Below are 18824 nucleotides of genomic sequence, written 5' to 3'. Positions count from 1 at the left end.
TTCTTCAGAGTGGAGCTATGCCAACATAAACTTTTTAATCACAAAGTTTTCTAGTGCAGGTAGAACTGTGACATCCGCCTTTCCCTATGTACTCATGAATTCTGTTGATTTAGGGTTTGCTGCTTTGTCTGAAGCCAGAAGAAACTGGAAGGAAGATTTTCTGTTTGGATGTGTAAAACATCCTTGTATAGACTGCAGTTTCTTTGAAAACCTGCCACTGCTGCTGTAGCATCAATATAGCTCTGTCAGTATCTGTAATAATGGGAGCACCAGTGGGAAGACTTGCTTCCAGTCTTTTACTGCTTTACAGATGCTCTGAATATACTGTGACAGCTGGAGGGAGGGAATAACACTCTATAGTTTGTTTCCACTGTCCTCTTTTTAGGGGTGCTACTCAAAAGAAAGCACTTGAAGAATATTAGGAAGCATACCAGGTGTATTGCTGACATATTTTCATTTGAGAGGTCTGTGAAAAATAGTGGTCCAGGTAGTGCTGGGAAACTTACTTCAAATATGTTAATGTCAATAGGATCAAAAGGAAATAGTCGTTGTGTGTTTGTCAATTAATCATATTATTTTGAGGTGTACTTGAAGACATTAAATAAAAACATTGTTTTAGTTGGTCTTACCTAGTGGATTGAGCACTGGATAAGACAAATTTGATTGTGTCCTGCTGATGGCTGGTTGATGAGCCGTGTGAGTTATGTTCTTTCTATTACTCTGTTTCTGCATTTGCAAATAGAGGAGTAGTCAGACTGACAACTTTGTAGAAAGTTTTAAGGTGTCTGCATCAAGAGTCTTAAATAGTGTATGGTGCCCTCTTGCTTGCCTCACCAAGTGTACGATTTTATTTTGGCTTTTGTCATGCAGGTATGGTTAAATCTTTATGGTTCAGTGTGACTTGGCAAAATTAGATTTATAGTTGGACTCAATGACCATAAGGGTCTTTTCCAAACTGAATGTGATTCTGTCCTGAAGAATTTTAAAGAACATCAGAGACTGAAAACAAATGACTTGATAATAGCTTTATTATTTATCTCATTGCTGAAAACAGTTCTTTACTAGGTTACTGATTTCAAGGTTCCATAGCTAAACGCAGATGTTCTTGTGCGCCAGAACTAATGTGCCACTTGTGTGTGTATATGACTTAATCTGTCTGGAGTGTTGGGTCCCTTGATTTGCATCTGAAATGATGCCAAGGATGCAGAAATGTGTAAGGAACAGCATTTGGATGCTTTCATATATCTAAAGCAGAAGCTGCTCTGCTCTACTCTTCCATTTGGAAGAATTCATTTCAAGAAGAAAGTATGTTAAGAGCTGCTTTTGTTTACAAAAGCACACGTCACTGCAGAAGAGACTTGGAAGGATGTCAGATTGGCTTGTGCTTTTGCATTAAATGGATGATTTCTGGTGGTTTTATTCCTCTGCCCTTGCTCCATTTCTACTGTGTCTGTTTCTGCATTTTCCAATCATGTTGCTTGTTTGCTGCAGGAAGAGTCCTTGAGCCGTTGCCTTCCTGCATGGGTGGCTTAAGGTGTGTTCTGTGTTTTTTTTCCTGTGTCTGCAGGCATCATTTCTGTTGAGTCCGTAGACAGGAAAAGGAACTGGGCTCTTCTCAGCTTACATTGTGCTGTGCAGTTCAATTAGCTACATTTTACATGCTCAGTATGGCATTACTTTCCCCTCAGCAGAGTCCCCTTCTCTCAGGCCAGTTCTCCAACCTGCCTCTTGTATGTGTGGTGACAGATAGTTGTGTCATTTGCCCCTTATGTGAACTCTTGTGCGTCAGGGAAGGGGAAGCAAAAAGTGGAAAACACACTTAAAACTTTTGTTTTCTTTTACCCTGCTTAGTGTAGTGTTGGAGAGGAAACTTTCCCAGGTCCCATATATTAACAATGCAGCAGGCCCACACAAAAGTCCTGGTGCAGTGCTGGGAAGAGCTTGGCTGAGACATAGGGGGGCTTGGTGAGCACCTTGGCCCTGCACCTTGTTGGAGGGGATCTGCCAGCATCTCTGCCTGGCCACCATGGTCAAACTCTTGTACCTTCCAGGGTTTTCCATGAAGGATGGTGTGTTCCCTTCTTGAAGACTTAATCTGAGTCTTAAAAATGCATGTGAAATAGCAGTGCAAGAGAGTGAAAAGCAAAATGTGTGAAAGGATTGCTGAGTCTTGAAAGACCTGGGCAGCTCAGGTTTTCTGAGATGTAGAAAGAAGTTTTAACATTTAGAATTTAATTTTATTTGTTAATCTCTCTATTCCCCATTCATTTAGTCTGTGTTATTCTAATTTACGTTGTTCATCTCTTTTCTTTGCTTTTTGCATCTATTTTTTATGGATTAACAGTGTTACTCATTCAAAGGTTGTAGCTATCAAACATAATGAACAAACATTTTGATGGTCCAGAACCCTTTTTAAAACTGTTTGTAGGAAATAGGTTAAGCAGTGCATATAGCAAGACACTAAGAAAGAATTAACCAACCCATCTTTCCTTGGTTTGGTGTACATTAATTGCCTTGTGTTGCTTGCTACAGCTCTCATCTGCTGCCTGCAACACCTTCCCATCCCAAAGTTAACTGTTTCTTCTTTGTTTTGAGTAATGGAGATCCTGGGGAGGTCATTTGGGGAGCAAGTCAAGAACCCTAAAGTCAGTTTGTGGAAGGCTGCTTAAGCTGCTGCCACTGGAGTCTGAAGGGTACTGTGTCAGTCCCATGCCCGAGAGTGAGTAAGCGGTGCAATTCTTGTAATATGTAACTTCTCTGCTTTAAAGTTGAAACTGAGTTCATGTTTATACATTTGAATGTTCATATTTAAAAATAAGAGTAATTATATGTAGTGGCACACTAAATAAACGGCTTTTTTTCCCTCTTCAGAAACACTTTTCCTCTGGAGAATTCAGCAGCAGTAGTAAAAGGCATTTGCTGTATTCAGAGTATGGGATTTTTTCCCTGGCCCTGAACTTTTATCTTTCCAAAGAATATTTGATGATTAAGAACACTTGGTCACATCTGGTACTTCTCAAAAATGGCTACTTTTCCAAGAATAGCATGCAAACATGAAATTAGAATCACAAGCAGATGTTTGCTAATATGGCCATAGATAACCTTTAAGCTTCATGTTTAATTTTAATAAATAACCATATGTAAAGAATGCAGATTAATAGAGAACAGAGATAATTTCTGTCAGTGTTAATATATTAACTTTACTGTGTTGTACTTATTACTATAAAACAGTGTTATTTATTGTATAAAATTGTCAGCTGACATTTTTTGTCATTGCTCTTTTACAACCTGGAAATATTTGCTTTTATTAAAGAACACAAGATGACTACCTAGGTCAACAAGATTACTAATTATGGCTTAATTCTTTCATCCATCAATAAAGTATTTGTCAGAGTGTTGTGGAATGTAGGATATTTCTGGCTTTTTGCTTGCCTTTGCATTTTCAGTGAGCTTGGTGTGGCTCTTGCAGTTGGTCTGGTAAAAGTGGGGTGTTTGCTCCCTTGAGTGCTACCCTCAAAGAAGCATATTTAAGCTTATTAAAATAAATCTGTTTGATAAGGCAGACCAGTAGTCTTTTGTTCTCTTCTTATATTATTCTCCTCATTTTATATTTAATTTGGGATTGTTCAGCATATAGATCCAGCTGACAATAGTTTTCCTTCACTGAAAGGTCTGTCTGTCACTGCTGGAGCAGGAGACAAAGACGTAGGCTATGCTGCCCATTGCCCCTGCCCTTCCAGAAGGGTCCTTGTCACAGTGTGACCTTGATTGGTGGCAAAATGTATTCAAATGCCATCATGGGGGAGGCATGACATAGGACAATGTCAGAAGTGTCCCTTAAGAAGTAAGAGCTGTGGTGTCTGGATGCTCTAAGCATGAGGCAATTGCCATCTGCTTTCTGCTGAGGCATCCAGTATATGATGTTTTTAGCGATGCTTTTGGTGTTTTGGGAGTCCAGGATGGGGGAGACTACTCATGTATCTGAAAAGTAAGTGTTGGCAGAGGCAAGTTTGAGGAGGAATGCAGGTTAGGGTTAGGGTTACCTAAAGGATGAACCTGATAAGAGAAAGGGGTGAAGTACATTGGTGTGGTGCTGGCTGGGCTGTGCCACCAGCAGAACCCTTCAAACCCTCTCCCCTGACTCCAGAGAGCTGTTCTCACTGGTGGAGCTGCACGGCCGAGCAGGACTAGTCAGCAGTTGGGCAGGTGGAGAAGGGTGAGGTGGGTTAAGTGCCAAAAACTGGTTCATGTGAGCAAACTTGTAGAAGTGGGGCTTTTTTTGTGTCTATTTTTTAAATTATGTATTTGTTCATGATATTTTAAGTTTAGAAACTTTAGAGCATCTCACTTGCTGATAATATTGACATTCCATAGAAACGGAGATGCACATGAGCACAGCAAGTACATCTCAGCAACCAAATTTTCAGATGATGTGAAAGAACTGTTTGGAAAAGATAGCACAGCACTGAGAATTCATTAAAGCATTGCTCACATTATAGTTGAAATACCTTCAAAGAGAAACTAACAATTGAAATAAGTTCAGAAGCAGAAGAGCCCTGCAGACATTCGGGAAGGGGTGGGTAGAAGCTTCCGTGTCTGCAAAATATCCCCAGCTAGAATATTATTTTACATCCCTGCTCACTAGTTCTCTCCCTTGGTTATTTACAAATGAAAATAAAATTTACAATTATAGCTGATTAGATATTCTTAGTTCTCAACAAAGCATGTTTGTGTTCTGTATACAATTATTACGGAGTTGCTGGGCACAATTTGGTAGTTGAATTTGAGTTATCTTTTGTGTTCAAGCAATTTACTCTCTTCTGGTTTTTTATGAAGAATGAACTATGTTCTCCTCCAGCTACAGCACTCTTTAGATAAAGGATATTTTATATTATTTTTTAACCAGTAATTCTTTTCAAACTTTATAGTGAAAATTAACCTAATTTAATCAAGTATAGCCTGTACAAAAGATTTTGATTATGCAAGCTGTGATTTTGTAGACTGCATTCAGGTTTAAATAAGCAGTGCTGCAATTCTCAATTCAGAAGACATAAACCCAGCAACTATCGTTGGCTCCTGATCCTTCTTCTGGCTCACTTATTTCTACATGTTCAAGTATGTTGGCCCTTTTAATTGTAAATCTGAATCTGTGGTTCTTGTTAATGGGTTGTCTGGGCTTGTTCTGAAAAATGCCACTTATGCATCCTAACATGGATTTGGAGGCAATATTGTAGCATCTTGTCTGTGCCATACTCTTTAGCTGGGAATCTGAAGCAAGGAGGGGCAGAGGCAGTGGGATTCTGCCTTTTGTTTTCTCTTAGGGTAGTTTGAGGCTTACTGATGGAGTCCGCCATTTTCAGGTGGGAGTGGTGATTACCTACAGTGCTATTAAAACTACTTTTGTTTTGAAGTTTTGAGAGAGCGTAGTCTCTGTTTATCAGCTTACAAGCCTACAAGACTCTGTGAATATGGAATGTTGTCTTTAATTTCAGGAAATGTCACTTAAATCACTGTCAGATTCAAAGTTAAAAGGCAAATTGTATAACTATATCTCAGTCTTCCAGTAGATTTCCATTAATTGTTTGGTATACTTTTGAAAATGCTCAGTATTTCAAGGTATTAACACCCTAAACCTAGATAACATTAATTGTATTTTTCATCTTCAAACTCATTCTGTGTTTCTTGAGTGATGAAAATAATGTTATTTTTCTTTTTAACTTTTTTGCTTTGAGATAAAATGTTTTATTTGAAATGACTAGAAGTAACTCACAAATGGAGAAGCTTGGAAACAGGTTTCAGTGAAATAATGGCAAAATACAATATTACAAATGCTGGAACCTCACAGTTTCATCAGGCATATGTCAACTGTGCCTTGTGATGAAACACTGAAAGGTAGCTGATGCTTAAAGAGTCAGATCACCTGTTTGCTCACAACTTGTGGCAGAGTAGTAGAGAGAAAACTCTCAGTTGGGTGCAAGAAGTTTGGCACTGATTATGTGGATGATTCTGATTGCATTTATTGCTAATTCAGTATCTAAATATTTCCAATGCAGTTTTGGTGAGAAACAGACAGGTTTGTAGTCTTTGGCCTTACAGAATGCACAATTGCAAGGCAACAAAGCACCTATGTAGCTGCTTCCAGATTTTATCTCTGCACGTGTCCAGATCTTACTGCTTTTATTTACCTGTCCAAAAGTGACTGCTCCCTGTCTTTAGATTAGAAGTACCCTGTAAGCATCTCTGCCTGGGAAAGGACTGGGGGGGATTCACCCAGAAGTTTCCTGCAACCTTGGGAGACCAGTTGGCCGAGACTCCAGCATTTTGCATCCTTTGCAGGCTGATGTGACCAAGTCAATCACAATCATCACAGCTTCCCCATTTCTGGAATGTGTTCATTATGTGAATGTCCAGACACTTCCTGCTGCAATTCCTACCTCGAATTCTTACTTAGGATAAGTCACGTTGCCAAACAGAGACAAGTGCTAGGGTGTGTGTGTGGGTGTGGGTGTGTGTGTGGGTGTGGGTGTGTGTGTGTGTAGAGTATGGTCACTCAAAGACCTGACTGTCTTTTGTTGCTGCCACCCAACTGCTGAAGGGCATTGCTTCTGGGTTTAAAATGTTAGTTGAGATAATTGCAATATTTTCTCATGTGAATAGCTGTTGAATTGCTCATACTTCCAGCTTTAATTGTGTTTTAATAAATGGTGTTTTGGTTGGTCAACAATGGTGATGGGTTGTTTGCAGGGTTCTCAGCTGTGGCAGAGCTGCAGCTGTTTATGGGGAGCCATCAGTACCTGTTTCCAAAGAGGCTTCAGCACATTCACTCTTGACTCGCTTTTGTCCTATTTTAGGTCTCCTGAAGTTGCTGTTGGCGCACAGCCACCGCTCTGTGATGCCCCGGCATGCCTCATGGCAGAGCTGCCCGGCCGCCCCGCTGGAGCGTGGCTCTCCCCTGTAGGGAGCTGGGTAAGTGCAGAACCTCATCCTCAGTGCAGGAAATGCTGCCCACCCACATCTCCTGTCTTCCCAAACCTGGTGGCATAGGTTGTTTTCATCAGCCCCTTTTTGTGTGTCTTAGTGTGCTCTCCTGGCTTCATGTACCTTGGAAGATGGTGGATGCATGTGTGTCTTATTTCTGACATGCTTGGAGACATTTTCCTCTGGAGAGATGATTATGTGTTGAATGGGTAGGGAGGATATAAAGGCAAAGTTAATAGGAGCTGGAGATGTTCAGTGAGATATGAGCTGTCCCATCATTGTCTGTTTTTTTTTCATATATACAGAAGGTAAGCATTGGGGTGAGGAAGGTAGGTTAGAGGAAGTGTCTCTGAAACGCCCTCTTGTGCCCCTCTTTAAAAAAATTAATTTCCACAAAACTTTTTTTATCTGCCATGAACAGTATGGATTTCCTTCACACATTGTGAGCCCCATCACATCTTCATGTATTGCTAAAATTTGTTAGGTGGGATCATCTGTTATGGGTTAGTTACTCTCTGCGCAGTACCCCAGTTGTATCATTTTCCTCATGCAAAACTAAGGTGTGGTGGGTAGTTGGGACCTTCTGTGTGACCCTTTAAGAAAGACATTTGGCTGTTTTCAGTGTCTGAATTGGACTTGGGCCTTTCTTTATTATTTTATAAGTGTATACATCACTATGTCTGCTAGGGAGTCTTGCTGAGATGCAGAAAACTCTGCTTATGGTTCTCATATTTGGAAATAAATCTAGATACTTACATGTCATCATTTATGGTTTTATGGATGATTATCGAATATTAAACAGAACTGTGGACTTCTGGGCCCTGGCAACAAGTTGCATGGTTCTAAGGGGAATCTCCAGGAATTAATCCAGCTGTGATGTATGTCCAAGAAAAAGGACAGTTAAAGTACTCATTGGCATCTGATTGTTGTCTTTAACTGTATGGAGAAGAAGGAGAGATGTATCTGAAATCAAGAAATATTGTCTCTTGGTTTTGTACAACAAAGAACAGTCCATCTGAATACTCTTGGGCAATCTGGAGCCTGAATGCGCCAGGCAGAGATGAGATTATCCTGTTTTATGTAGACAATGCTGGGACAGTTCCTCAGACCTTTGGTTTAGGAAACTCGTAGATTATTGATGGAATGTTCCCATTTGGATTTAATTTACTTTGACAAGAATGCATTTTAACACCGAATTCCCTGAGGCCAAAACATTTTTGGTCTACTACTGGGATTGCTTTAGCAAGTGTCAACTCACTTATCCAGTGATGGACTTTCATTGTTAGTGTCTGAATTAGTCAGGGAAGATGCTGCTGATTTTTAAAAGTAATCTGATTCTCAGGAAGTGATCTTTCAGAGTTATGCTGTTAAATGGTTATTTCCTGCCTTGTCACACGAATTTAGAGGAAGTCTGTTGAACCTGCTGTGTTGCTTTTCCCTGGAATGGAGACTATATGGGTGAGAGGTCTGTCTTGCATGATCAGGGCTAGTTATTTTGTTAACTGGACCACTTTGTAGATTTTGGTAGCCTGGCTGTGGGCTGTTGTTCTGGTGTGTGAAGGCTGGTGCACTGGGGGACAGCTCCTTTGAGACGACTTGCAGCAGCAGGGTGAATATTTGTGTCATCCCTGCTGATGTGAAGTTGCTTGGGAAATCCCTGTCAGTAGAACACCATCAGTAACAGTCACTTTAGCTTCTGACCAGGGCCTGTTCAGGAAATAAACATGTTGAGGGCCATGGTTGCTCTATGTGCCCCTGGAAGGATTGCACTCCCATTTGCCTCTTGAGTAGGTGATGCCAGCAACCTGCTTCTCTCGTCTTGAGATCCGATTAGTGGAGTTACTTTGTCACCAGGTTTCTTGGGACCGAACCACCACTATTAGCTCAAATATTTAAAGCAGTTTCTGTTCATCATGCTTTGCAATCGTTATTGGCTGTCATGAGACAGACTGAATTTGAATTCAAGTTACTGTTACATTTGTTGTTCTGAGGGCAAGACTGAGTCTGTCCAAGACACCTTTCTTTGGATCTGAAGCACTTTTGAAGTAGATTTAAGCACTTGAAAGTTACCTCCCCTTGGAGTTTTGCTTCCAACCCAAGATTGGAGATAGCAAAACTTTGAAGTGGGGTCTGTGATGGTGGGTTCTTAGTCTTTCCCTGTAGGTCTGGTTAGTGACACTCTGACTTTTTTGTCTGATTTAAGGAATTATTTTTCAAGTTTTTTTTTTTAAATCTTTCCACTCTTGATTATTCACTTCATTAATTGTATTCAGAATAGAGTGGATCTGATTCAGTAGAAATTTTCCTTATGTTTGTTTTTAATAGCGCTTTTATATATGAGCATTGGATTCACACCCAGCCATGACTGGCATTCACTGTAGGTTGATTCTTGTTTATGCAAGTAACTGATTTTAACCAGTTTGGTTAGACCAAATGAAATAGGTTAATTTTAGAAAATCTGATTTCAAAATGGGACCAGGTATGTGGTGAGGTGGAGCTGCAGCACATGGACATTTCCCAGCCTTGGCTGAACTGGTGTAGATTCCCAGCACTGAGCTGGAGTTCTGCTCCAGCACAGGAGAGTGACTTTTTAGGAGTTGAAAAGAAGCTGCTGCAGTAGCTGGATGGTTGGAGTTGAAGGTTGTTGAGCAGCTTGAGCTATATGAACCTGGCACTATTATACCTCTCCCTTCCCTGCCTCACTGCCAGGCTTGTATTTGCATAACCCTGTAAAAATCAGGAGGTTAAAGGGAATCTTATGATTGTGTATTGCTGTTTATTGTTGCTACCCTGCTGCTATCAATTTTCACTACATGTATTTGGCTAGTTGAATTACATGCTCATCACTTACTAAACTTGCGTGTTCAGAAGGTGGTTTTCTTTTCACTTCTGCTTGTCAATTTTTTTTTTCTGGAGGTGGTGGGGATTGTGTCTGTGTGTGTTGCTGGGGAACATGGTATCTTTTGCTTCAGATTTTCCTTCTGAGTCCTTATCTCTGCATATATATATTCATGTTGGGTGGTTGTATTCTAAGTGGCCAAGTTGGAAATGGGCTTTCCTTGACATTGTGCATAACATATTCACACTCTGCCTTTCCTGTGCCTGTGTGCACTAGCAAAACAGATGGACCTGATAAATGATTTCCACTTTCAGTCATTTAAATGAGTCAGAATTCTTTTACTTTACAGATTTTGCCTTTTCCAGTGTGTTGCTCTCAGGACTGTTTTCTGTCCATCTGTCTGGGGTTGTGTGGATTCTGCATTTCTCTTCTGCTTTCACCTTTCTTTGGATTTTAATCAAAGGGAACATCCTAGTTTCTGACACTTCTTTATCAGGCCTTTCCTACTTTTTATTTTTTCTTGCTTTCTTTCTGGGATGACTGTAAACTTTGCCCATCCTGATTGAATGGTATGGGAGGAAACTGCATCCTGAACAAATGCTCCATTTGTTGATTTTTTAAGCTCTACTTTGTTTTTTAAAAAACTAATTTACAAAGTGTGTATATGTATGTGTATATATATACATATACACACACACACACACACATATGCGTGTGTGTGTATGTGTGAACATGTTTACTTTGTCAGTCTGGATTTCTTCTCAGACCTAACAAGTCAAGAGAGCATTTGCCTATCTCTGCAACCACTTTTTTATTCATGTGTATATATTTGGTAAAATTTGAAAAATCATTTTTCTGAAAACTGTGAAGTCCTGAGAGGGGCAGATGGTCTATAAAAACAAGTACTGCAGGACTCTTTTTAACTTCTGTGTTCCAAGATGTAATTCTTAGAAGCCTCTGGATCCTGACATGCTGAACAGAGCTGTGATGAAGAAGCCTCATGTTCCTCGTCTTTTTCATGCTGGCGTGGAGTCACTTACCACTTACTGTAGCGTCAGTTCCATAGTCCTGTACATTTTTGGTGAGAACATAAAGATGTCTATATTAATTAGAAACTTGATTTATCTGCTCTCTGAGATGATAGTTCTACCCTCTCCTCCCCAAGCTGTAGAAATGCTGTGTCTTTCACTGAAATGTCAATAAGGAGTCTAGCTACCATCATATTGAGCTGAGAGGCTGGGTGTAGCATGGGCATGACCTGGGCAACATTAACACAATAAATGTATGATGCCTTCTGGTGTGCCCCAGACCATCATACTCTTCCTTAGACAGTGAATCTTTTCCCATTTTCAAGGCAGATGTCTTTGCATCTGAAGACAAAAACTGCCCCCAGCATGTCCTCGCCCAGCTGAGTGTTGATTCCCACCATCTTGTCAAGAGCTGCACGGGTGTTATTTTCATTTTTCCCGTGTTCTCTTCAGGAGGATTTACAGGACCTTCTGTGAAAGAGAAGAATGTTTTCTCTTAACATGGCCACTCATCCCTTATGAGTATTTTGCAGAACAGCTCAATTTCTTCATCTCTGTTCCTTATGAGCTGCAAAGTTGTCTTGGACTCTGACCACCTGATTACTTCTTCCAAGAAGGATATTTACTTTCATCTTGAACAGGAGAGGGTGAATATTGGACCTCCATAAACCTGAGGAGGATGGGCAGTTTTACAGTGAGAACTGGATTTTTGGCAGCGGGGGTGTGGGGCACGGTTATGGAAACACATTGGACCCTAATCTGAAGCTGAAGTCCACTACTTTAATATAAAACATGAGGACTGATCATGGAGGGTATCAGTACAGAGGGGTTTCCCATTGCTTCTGTGAGGAAGTTTTATTTGCTCAAAATCTACCAGTCGATGATTAGTTGGTAATTGCTATTCCTGCAGGGTTGACATTGGTGTGAGTCTGTTGTCACTTACAGGGCCCTCTGCCCAAATGAGGCTCCAGTCTGATACTTGGTAACATTGTGGGCCAATTGCTTGAACCTGGGACCAACTCCTCCTGTATTTTCTCCTGAGGTGTTTTGTTCCTCTCTTATTTATCAACATTTCCAAGGGAATGAGAAACATCCCATCCTGCATTGCCAAGCCTCCTCTGCAGAATGTTTATCATTGCCAAAGACCTTTCATTTTCTCAAAGTTCCTCCTACTTTTGTGTCAAAACATCAGTTTCTCTCTGGATTCTCTGTTTAATTGGGTTTTTACTGCTAAATCTGTCATCTATCTCTGGAGCTGAAATATTCTTACAGATTTTTAGTTTTCAGAAAGGTCTGGGGACCTGTTATGAAGCTGGTAATGGCTTTGCCATTGTTGGCCACAGCCTGGGAGAGGTCAGTAGCATCACTTAACCTCTGCAGATTACTGAGAGTCTCCCTTCCAATTTCTGCCATGAATTGGGCTGTTGCTGCAGTATCTAGAGATTATTTGGCCTTTGAATATTGAGGGGGACAGAAATTATTTATCAACTTTTTCCTTTAAAATATCTGGTGAGGTGCAAACACCAGAACACAAAGCTGTCTGTGCTACCATGATACAGGAGATAGTGTGGTGGAGCAGTGTGATGAACAAGCAGACATGTAAAATGCAGCAGGTATCAGTCAGTAACATCTGTTAGTGAGTTCTTTGAAAATTAACCTTTGGCATATCCCAGCATTTGAAAACAAAAACAAAAATCAGTGCTGGTATTTTGATAATGAGACATAACACAGGGAAAATGCTACAGCAGTCAAGTCTGTTGCTGATGTTCAAATGCTTTTCTTTGTACCACATTTATTGCTATCTTAATTTTAAGTAAATTGCTCCTGTGATAAATAGTCCTTACTGCTTTGGACCCAATATAACTTCAGGAGAAATGCCTTCAATACAGAGATTCCTTCTGGCCTATCTTTTTCCTGTGAAAATAATCAAGATTGAAAAAGAATGCATGGGAAATGGTCATAGCTTCAGAGTACAATGAAGTGGATGTGAATGTTGAACAGTTATCACGGCTCTGCTGGAAAATACTTAAGTAAATTAAATGTGCTTTCTTGGTTTTAGGGTGTTTTTTTTTTTTAAATGAGACACCCCCCCCCACACACACACACAAACCAGGTAGTTTCAGAAGTCTTGGCAGCATCTAGATGGTAACTGATTTTGAGGAGTAGATTATGATACTTACTCTCAGAGAAGAACATGGTTAGTAGGGACTTTTGTGTCTTTCATTCATTTTATTAGTAAATGAGAGGAGAAAAATGTGAATAACATCAGGAAACAGATGAAGGCAAGTACTGTTTATTATGGAAACAGTAAATAAAGCATCTGCTTTTGATTTTTCGGAGAAATCAAGAAGTAATGGGAGCAAAACACTTGTTAGATATTTTTTTCTTGGATTACACTTCTATATCCTATGTGAGGCTTTCCTGTACTCCTTAGAGTTCCTCTTTTCCTCTGTCATTTTTTTCCTCCTTTTTTTGAAACAGTTGCTTCATTGAAACCAAGACTGAAGCCTACAAAAGAACCATAGTGAACGAATAATAGACAGAGATTCTGAATGTTGTTGATCTGGGCTGGTATTTTCTGTAGCATTGGTGCCTGGTTTGGGATTCCGGACATGACCCTTCCCAGCAGTGTGTGTTTGTGGGTCTGGTGCGTGGTGGTGGCAGGGCCACGGGAGGTGCATGGCGAGGCTGGTGCCTGCAGCTCTATAGGCACCACTTATTTACTGTTAAGAAATTAATGTAAACATGACGTGTAGTTCACTGTGATATATTTTCACAGAATGGAATGAGTCTGCAGCATAACCTAGGGATGTAAACTGGAGGATTGTTTAGCATTTTACTCTATTATTTTTTTCTTTGTCTCCTCTCCCCTCCATCCCCTGTTTGCAGGCAGTTTAAGTCTCCTGTTACAGCAGAGTAGCCATCATGGGGCTCTGCCTGAAGCTTTCCCTAATCCGAGCATGCATCCCGTTTTGGGACTACGTGCATCCCTGGCAGGGAAACTGTGGTGGGACAGGGTCTGGTGGTTAATCCCAGTCCCTGACTGTGGGGCAATAAGTAAAGCAATGCTGAGTCTGAAAGCAACATGCAAACCCGATACAGCTGCAGTCAAATCCTCAAATCCTGCTATTCTAAGTGACGCACTTCCTGACACTTCCCTCCTCCTGAGGTATGTACTAGGGTGCTTGTGGCTAGTGGATGTATAATTTATGTATAATCAAGGCTTGCCAGATGGCTAGCATGGTATTTGTAGGGGCTCTTTACTCTTTTTCAGTGGTATCATGGAGATTTTTTTGCTATTCCAAGCCTGTTACTGCAAAAAGGGTATTAAATGGGAAATCGAAATGAAGAGGTTTTTTTAAACATGAAAGAATTTAAGCAAAACCCATAAATCTGTCTACCCACTTTGAAAGTTTTTTTCCTTTAATATTAATGGCTAGAAGTCTATTGTTTTTTCGTGAGCTTTTTAAAAGTGAGTTTCTTCTGCAAACACCAGACTTGAAGAACTAAGGCTTTGTAAAAGCCAGATGATATTGTGAGACTCTGGAGGGAAAAATATGATGCTTATAACGCTGTAGATAGCCCCTTAAAATACTCCCTCTGCTTCCACATTCCTTTATTCTGGGACATGAAAGAGAAAACTGAGTCAATACAGGATTACAGAACTAGGTTACAAACCTGGAGCTAGGCTATTTGTAGCTAAAGCATCAGAAATTTATTTTATATGCTTATTTTGGTTTAAAATTTTATGCATTTGGAAAACTCTGTCTTCCCCCATGAGACTTCTTTCTTTCAAGTAATTAAAGCAAGACAGTAAGCAGCAGAGACAATGAATTGTAAAATTTCATTGCTGGTTACAAGAAGAATTTGAACCTCATCCATCTGTCATCAAAAAAAAAAGCCTTTCAAAAAGCAGATGGTCTTGTAACTAAAACAGATCTGAATTCTGGCAGACAGGGTGAGAAATGTGCATTGTGAGAACAGGGAAAACTGCACTGGGAACTGTTCATCTTGGTGGAGTGCTCTAACTGCGAATACCTCTATAATGCTATTGTGCATGACAGTAATTATCAGAGGTCAAAATCAGTAACTTCAATTACATCTATAGGCTCACAAGGAATTATTATTATTTCTGTAGCACAGCTTGTATGTGATTTTTCTGAAAGGTGCTGTCTCCTATTAGGTATTTCCGTGAAACTTAGGTGCCTCTGTGCATGTCAATAACAAGGGGTTCTGCATAGCAAGGGTTTAACTCTAAAGTGGAAATCATGGATTAGCATTGCAAGAACCACCTTAAAAATAAAACTCTATATTTACAGCGCTATGTTTATGCACAGCATTTGCTCTTATGGGTGCTCTCCAACAAGATTCTTGAATTAACAACCCAATTAATAAATAATGCCAGCTCTACATAATTTAATGGTACTTTACATGCCAACAACAACAAAAAAATCCTCAAATTTGATAGAGGCTTATTTTTGCCTATTACTCTTTTGTGTGCTTTACCTAGGTGAAGTTGTAGTTATATAACTTCATTCAGGATTCACTCTTTCTAGCTTATTTAATCAGCTACATAGGATTCATTGGCTGCAATGGATAAGTAAACTCAGTGCTGTCTCCATGTGTGCCACAGATACTGTAATCTATGTCTGATAATTGAAATTCCTGGGGGCTGTGTGTAGGCTTGCATGAGGCTTGGAGCTCAGTAGCCTAGCACACTATTAAGAACATTTTTGTAGTGACTAACTGTTCACTCAAGATCACATTGAACCTTCTCTCAGACAGCAGAAATACTCTCTGGAGTTATTCTAACCTCTTCATCTAGACATAGCATGTTTTTCAGTAGTACCTAGTGGTAAATTCTCTCAAATTCACTTGAAAATACAGTAGCTAGCTCAACACATCCACATTTATATTAGGAAAATCATCAGGTATTTCAGGCTTGGTCTTTGTTCCATCCTGTGTTTAAAAACAGATATCTGAAGAATTTGGTAACTACACAATTGCTATCTCCTTATGCCCCAAAAAGTGAGAAGATAATCATGAGCAGCAAGGTCACTAGCATCATGTGGAGTTTGATGGGAGCCTGCTTTATGCAGCGCAGTGCTGGTTTGTGCTGCTGACTGAGGCAGAAAGCAGGGGGCTGCTGTGTGCTGTCCCTTGGGATGAGTTTTAATGCCCAAAGAGGCAGCACTTGCCATGCAAATAGAGAAAAGCCAAACAAAAATCTTTTGCATGGTTGGCACATGTGTTGTTTGGTTGAAGTGAGCCATCCTCCTTCTCTGTATAGTTATGGTAGTACTTGTATTTGGTGGTGTTCTGTCTCCTGCATGCATGCAACAGGAGTTAAAAAAACCAACTGTTGATAGGCACAGCAAACAGCTTTAAAACCGTCCCACACAGCTTCAGGAGTGCCTCAGGTCGCATTTCAGTGTTGTAATTTTTTGTGGTCAGTGAGAATGTTTGTCAAAACTAATTTATTCAGATCTGCTAAAGGATTCAAGAAGAAAATTAATTTTGCAATTCTGTGCATGTCTTACAGTCTTCTTTCTCAGACCAATTTATCAAAGAGTTTGAACCCAGGTCCCTGTCTGTTGTCATTCACACTTCTCAAGGGTCCATTTGTCAGGCAGTTGATTCAGTAATTTCTTGAAAATATTAGGGGGAAAATGGGGTTTGGAGGGAAGATCAGGCTTATAGTATAGAGATGGGAGTAGTAAAGGAAAGAAGTAGAAATTCACAGACTTTTTTACTGTGATAAATTTCTGTCAAGTTCTTGAAAGAAAATGAGTTCTAGGTCATGTTTAGAGGTGTGTTTTCCTTTCTTGAAAGGAGAAAATGGGAACTTTTTGAAAATATGTAATAAAGGCACAAGTAAAAGCTGTATGTCTGAGGACCATAGCCTCTGGAGGACCTCATCTCTCATTTTAATTTCTCTGTAGGATCTTTTTTATATATATATTTGTATTATATGGCCAAACTTCGCGAACGAAGATTTGGGAAGGGCTCTCCCGACCTGGGTGTGCCCTTCGAGCCTGCGCAGTGGATTTTTTTAGGTGAGGCACAGCGTGTGCAGAACTGGCCCCACCATTTAAGTCCTAAGGTCCATCTGCCACAGCCGAGCAAGCTTGGACAGTGACAGTGAAGTCCTTGGGACTGTCTACAGCATCTGAAATCTGACAGGATTGGATGGCAGGGAGGCATTGAACTGCTAGGGGATGGTCCCCAATGAGACTCGAACTCATGACCTTGGGATTCGGAGTCCGGAGTGCTCTCCATTACACCATGAGACCACCCTATATATATATATATATATATATATATATATATATATGTATAATATTTACTTGAGATTTTATTATACATTATTTATATATGCATATTTATATTTAAGATAGATTAAGGGGTCTTTTGATTCATCCAAGAGCAATTTTTAGCTACCAAGTAAATAACATGAATATTTTTCCGAATGTGATGCCGCTTAGAAATTTTATGTCTTTAGTATGTCTTATTTGTAGTACAAATTCAGCCTAAGTTAAATTATGGATTGAAGAACCAGATCCTGTATTAGCATGCTAAAATTCTGCAAGCTCATTCTTTGCTAAGCCCCAGCCTTCCATGGAAAAGGCAATTGAAAAGGAAGAAAACAAACCGTGGTTGTCTCATGGAAAGGATTAAAACTATCCCACACTGGTCTGGGGAATAGTGTAGCCAAGGGGAAAAGGGTGATGACTTTAGCTGACTTTAATTTGCCAGAAGTCATCATGTTCTCTCCTTTAATACTAGCTGTTGGAGAGCTGTGATTAAGTGTTCTCCCTCCTGATAAGGGCTTACTAAGAAGTCGCTGACAGGTAGAAACAGCAGCCAAACCGCTGCATGTTTTAGAAGGTGTTTGCTGAAGCCTGGCCTCTCTTGTCAGCACTGCTGATAAGCTCTAATGCAAACAGCCCCCCAGAATTTGTTTGGCAGCCCACTGAAGGGCTGGATGGATTGAGCTGTGCACAATGTGCTTGCTAATTGCCACAAATTGGCTACTCTTGTTTAGGAATGACAGGGTGACTGTGTATGGTGGGGTTTTTTTATAGTCTAGTTCCTGTATACTTTGTACCGGTTTTATTCTGAGAATGGGCATTTAGACTTTTTTGGTATGTTGTCAGCAAAGCAAATATTTGTTAACCTCAGAAATACTATTAACTATAATACAAAATTCAAAGCAATCTTATTTAAAACTAATTGAAAAGTGGAAGAAAAAGTTCTGGATTACAATAGAAGAGCTTTTATGTTGTTGAAGTGTTTTTGAAGTATTATAGCAAATATTTAATTTTCCTTTCAAAGATGTTGTAAAGTCAGAAGTTCCTTCGATCCAAAAAGGAGCTGTCTTCCAAAAGCTCAGAACAGAATGTCCCTTTGCATCCTCTCAGAGATGGGTGGGATATCTTCTGTTGCTTTTTCTCAACAGGCAGGGCCTATTGTTTTTTTCATTTGCAACCCTCCCCCATCCACATTAAAATATTTAATAGAACAGTTGCACAAGTCCACAAAATGGAGGTATAAGGAGTTGTATACAGAAATGGGAGGAGAATGAATGTGTGTGTTCCTATGTGACATTATTTAGGAGAATTTAGGAGAATTAAGTCCTTCTGTTAAAGCCAGGAGCTGGGGCTCTGTTCACTGATCTTTGGTATGGGTGGAGGTGCTGGGCTTTTCCTGACATAGAGGTTACCCTTGTGGCATCTGCTGCTGAGTATCAGTCCCTGCTGATGGTGGTGGCATTGATGTGGTACTACCCAGCAGCTGCTACCAGGAGTGACTCCCACAACACTCAGTTTTAGGCTGCAGGGCAGATATAACATAGTCGGGAACCAAAAGGCACTTCTAACTGTCCAGAGAGGTGGGAATGAAGAAAGCAGACTTGCTCACTTCTTCTTTCACAGCTTATAAGCATCCTGGCACAATATGGGCTGCTTCCGCTTGCCTGA

The 18824-nt window shown here is 40.2% G+C and overlaps 1 protein-coding gene across 1 annotated transcript in view; it reads left to right on the top strand.

Annotated features, from left to right (window-relative positions):
• Positions 1-18824, top strand: part of KIAA1217 (KIAA1217 ortholog) — a 351226-nt gene that overhangs the window by 14045 nt on the left and 318357 nt on the right. The window contains exon 2 of the mRNA XM_071560130.1: positions 6852-6966. Coding sequence (XP_071416231.1) covers positions 6903-6966 — 64 coding nt within the window. The 5' untranslated portion in view covers positions 6852-6902. The remainder of the gene's footprint in view (positions 1-6851; positions 6967-18824) is intronic.

This window comes from Pithys albifrons, chromosome 7 (assembly GCF_047495875.1).
Source record: "Pithys albifrons albifrons isolate INPA30051 chromosome 7, PitAlb_v1, whole genome shotgun sequence".
NCBI classification, from domain to species: Eukaryota; Metazoa; Chordata; class Aves; order Passeriformes; family Thamnophilidae; genus Pithys; species Pithys albifrons.
Note: the sequence above shows the minus strand (reverse complement) of the source record. Positions and strands in the feature narration are given on the sequence as shown.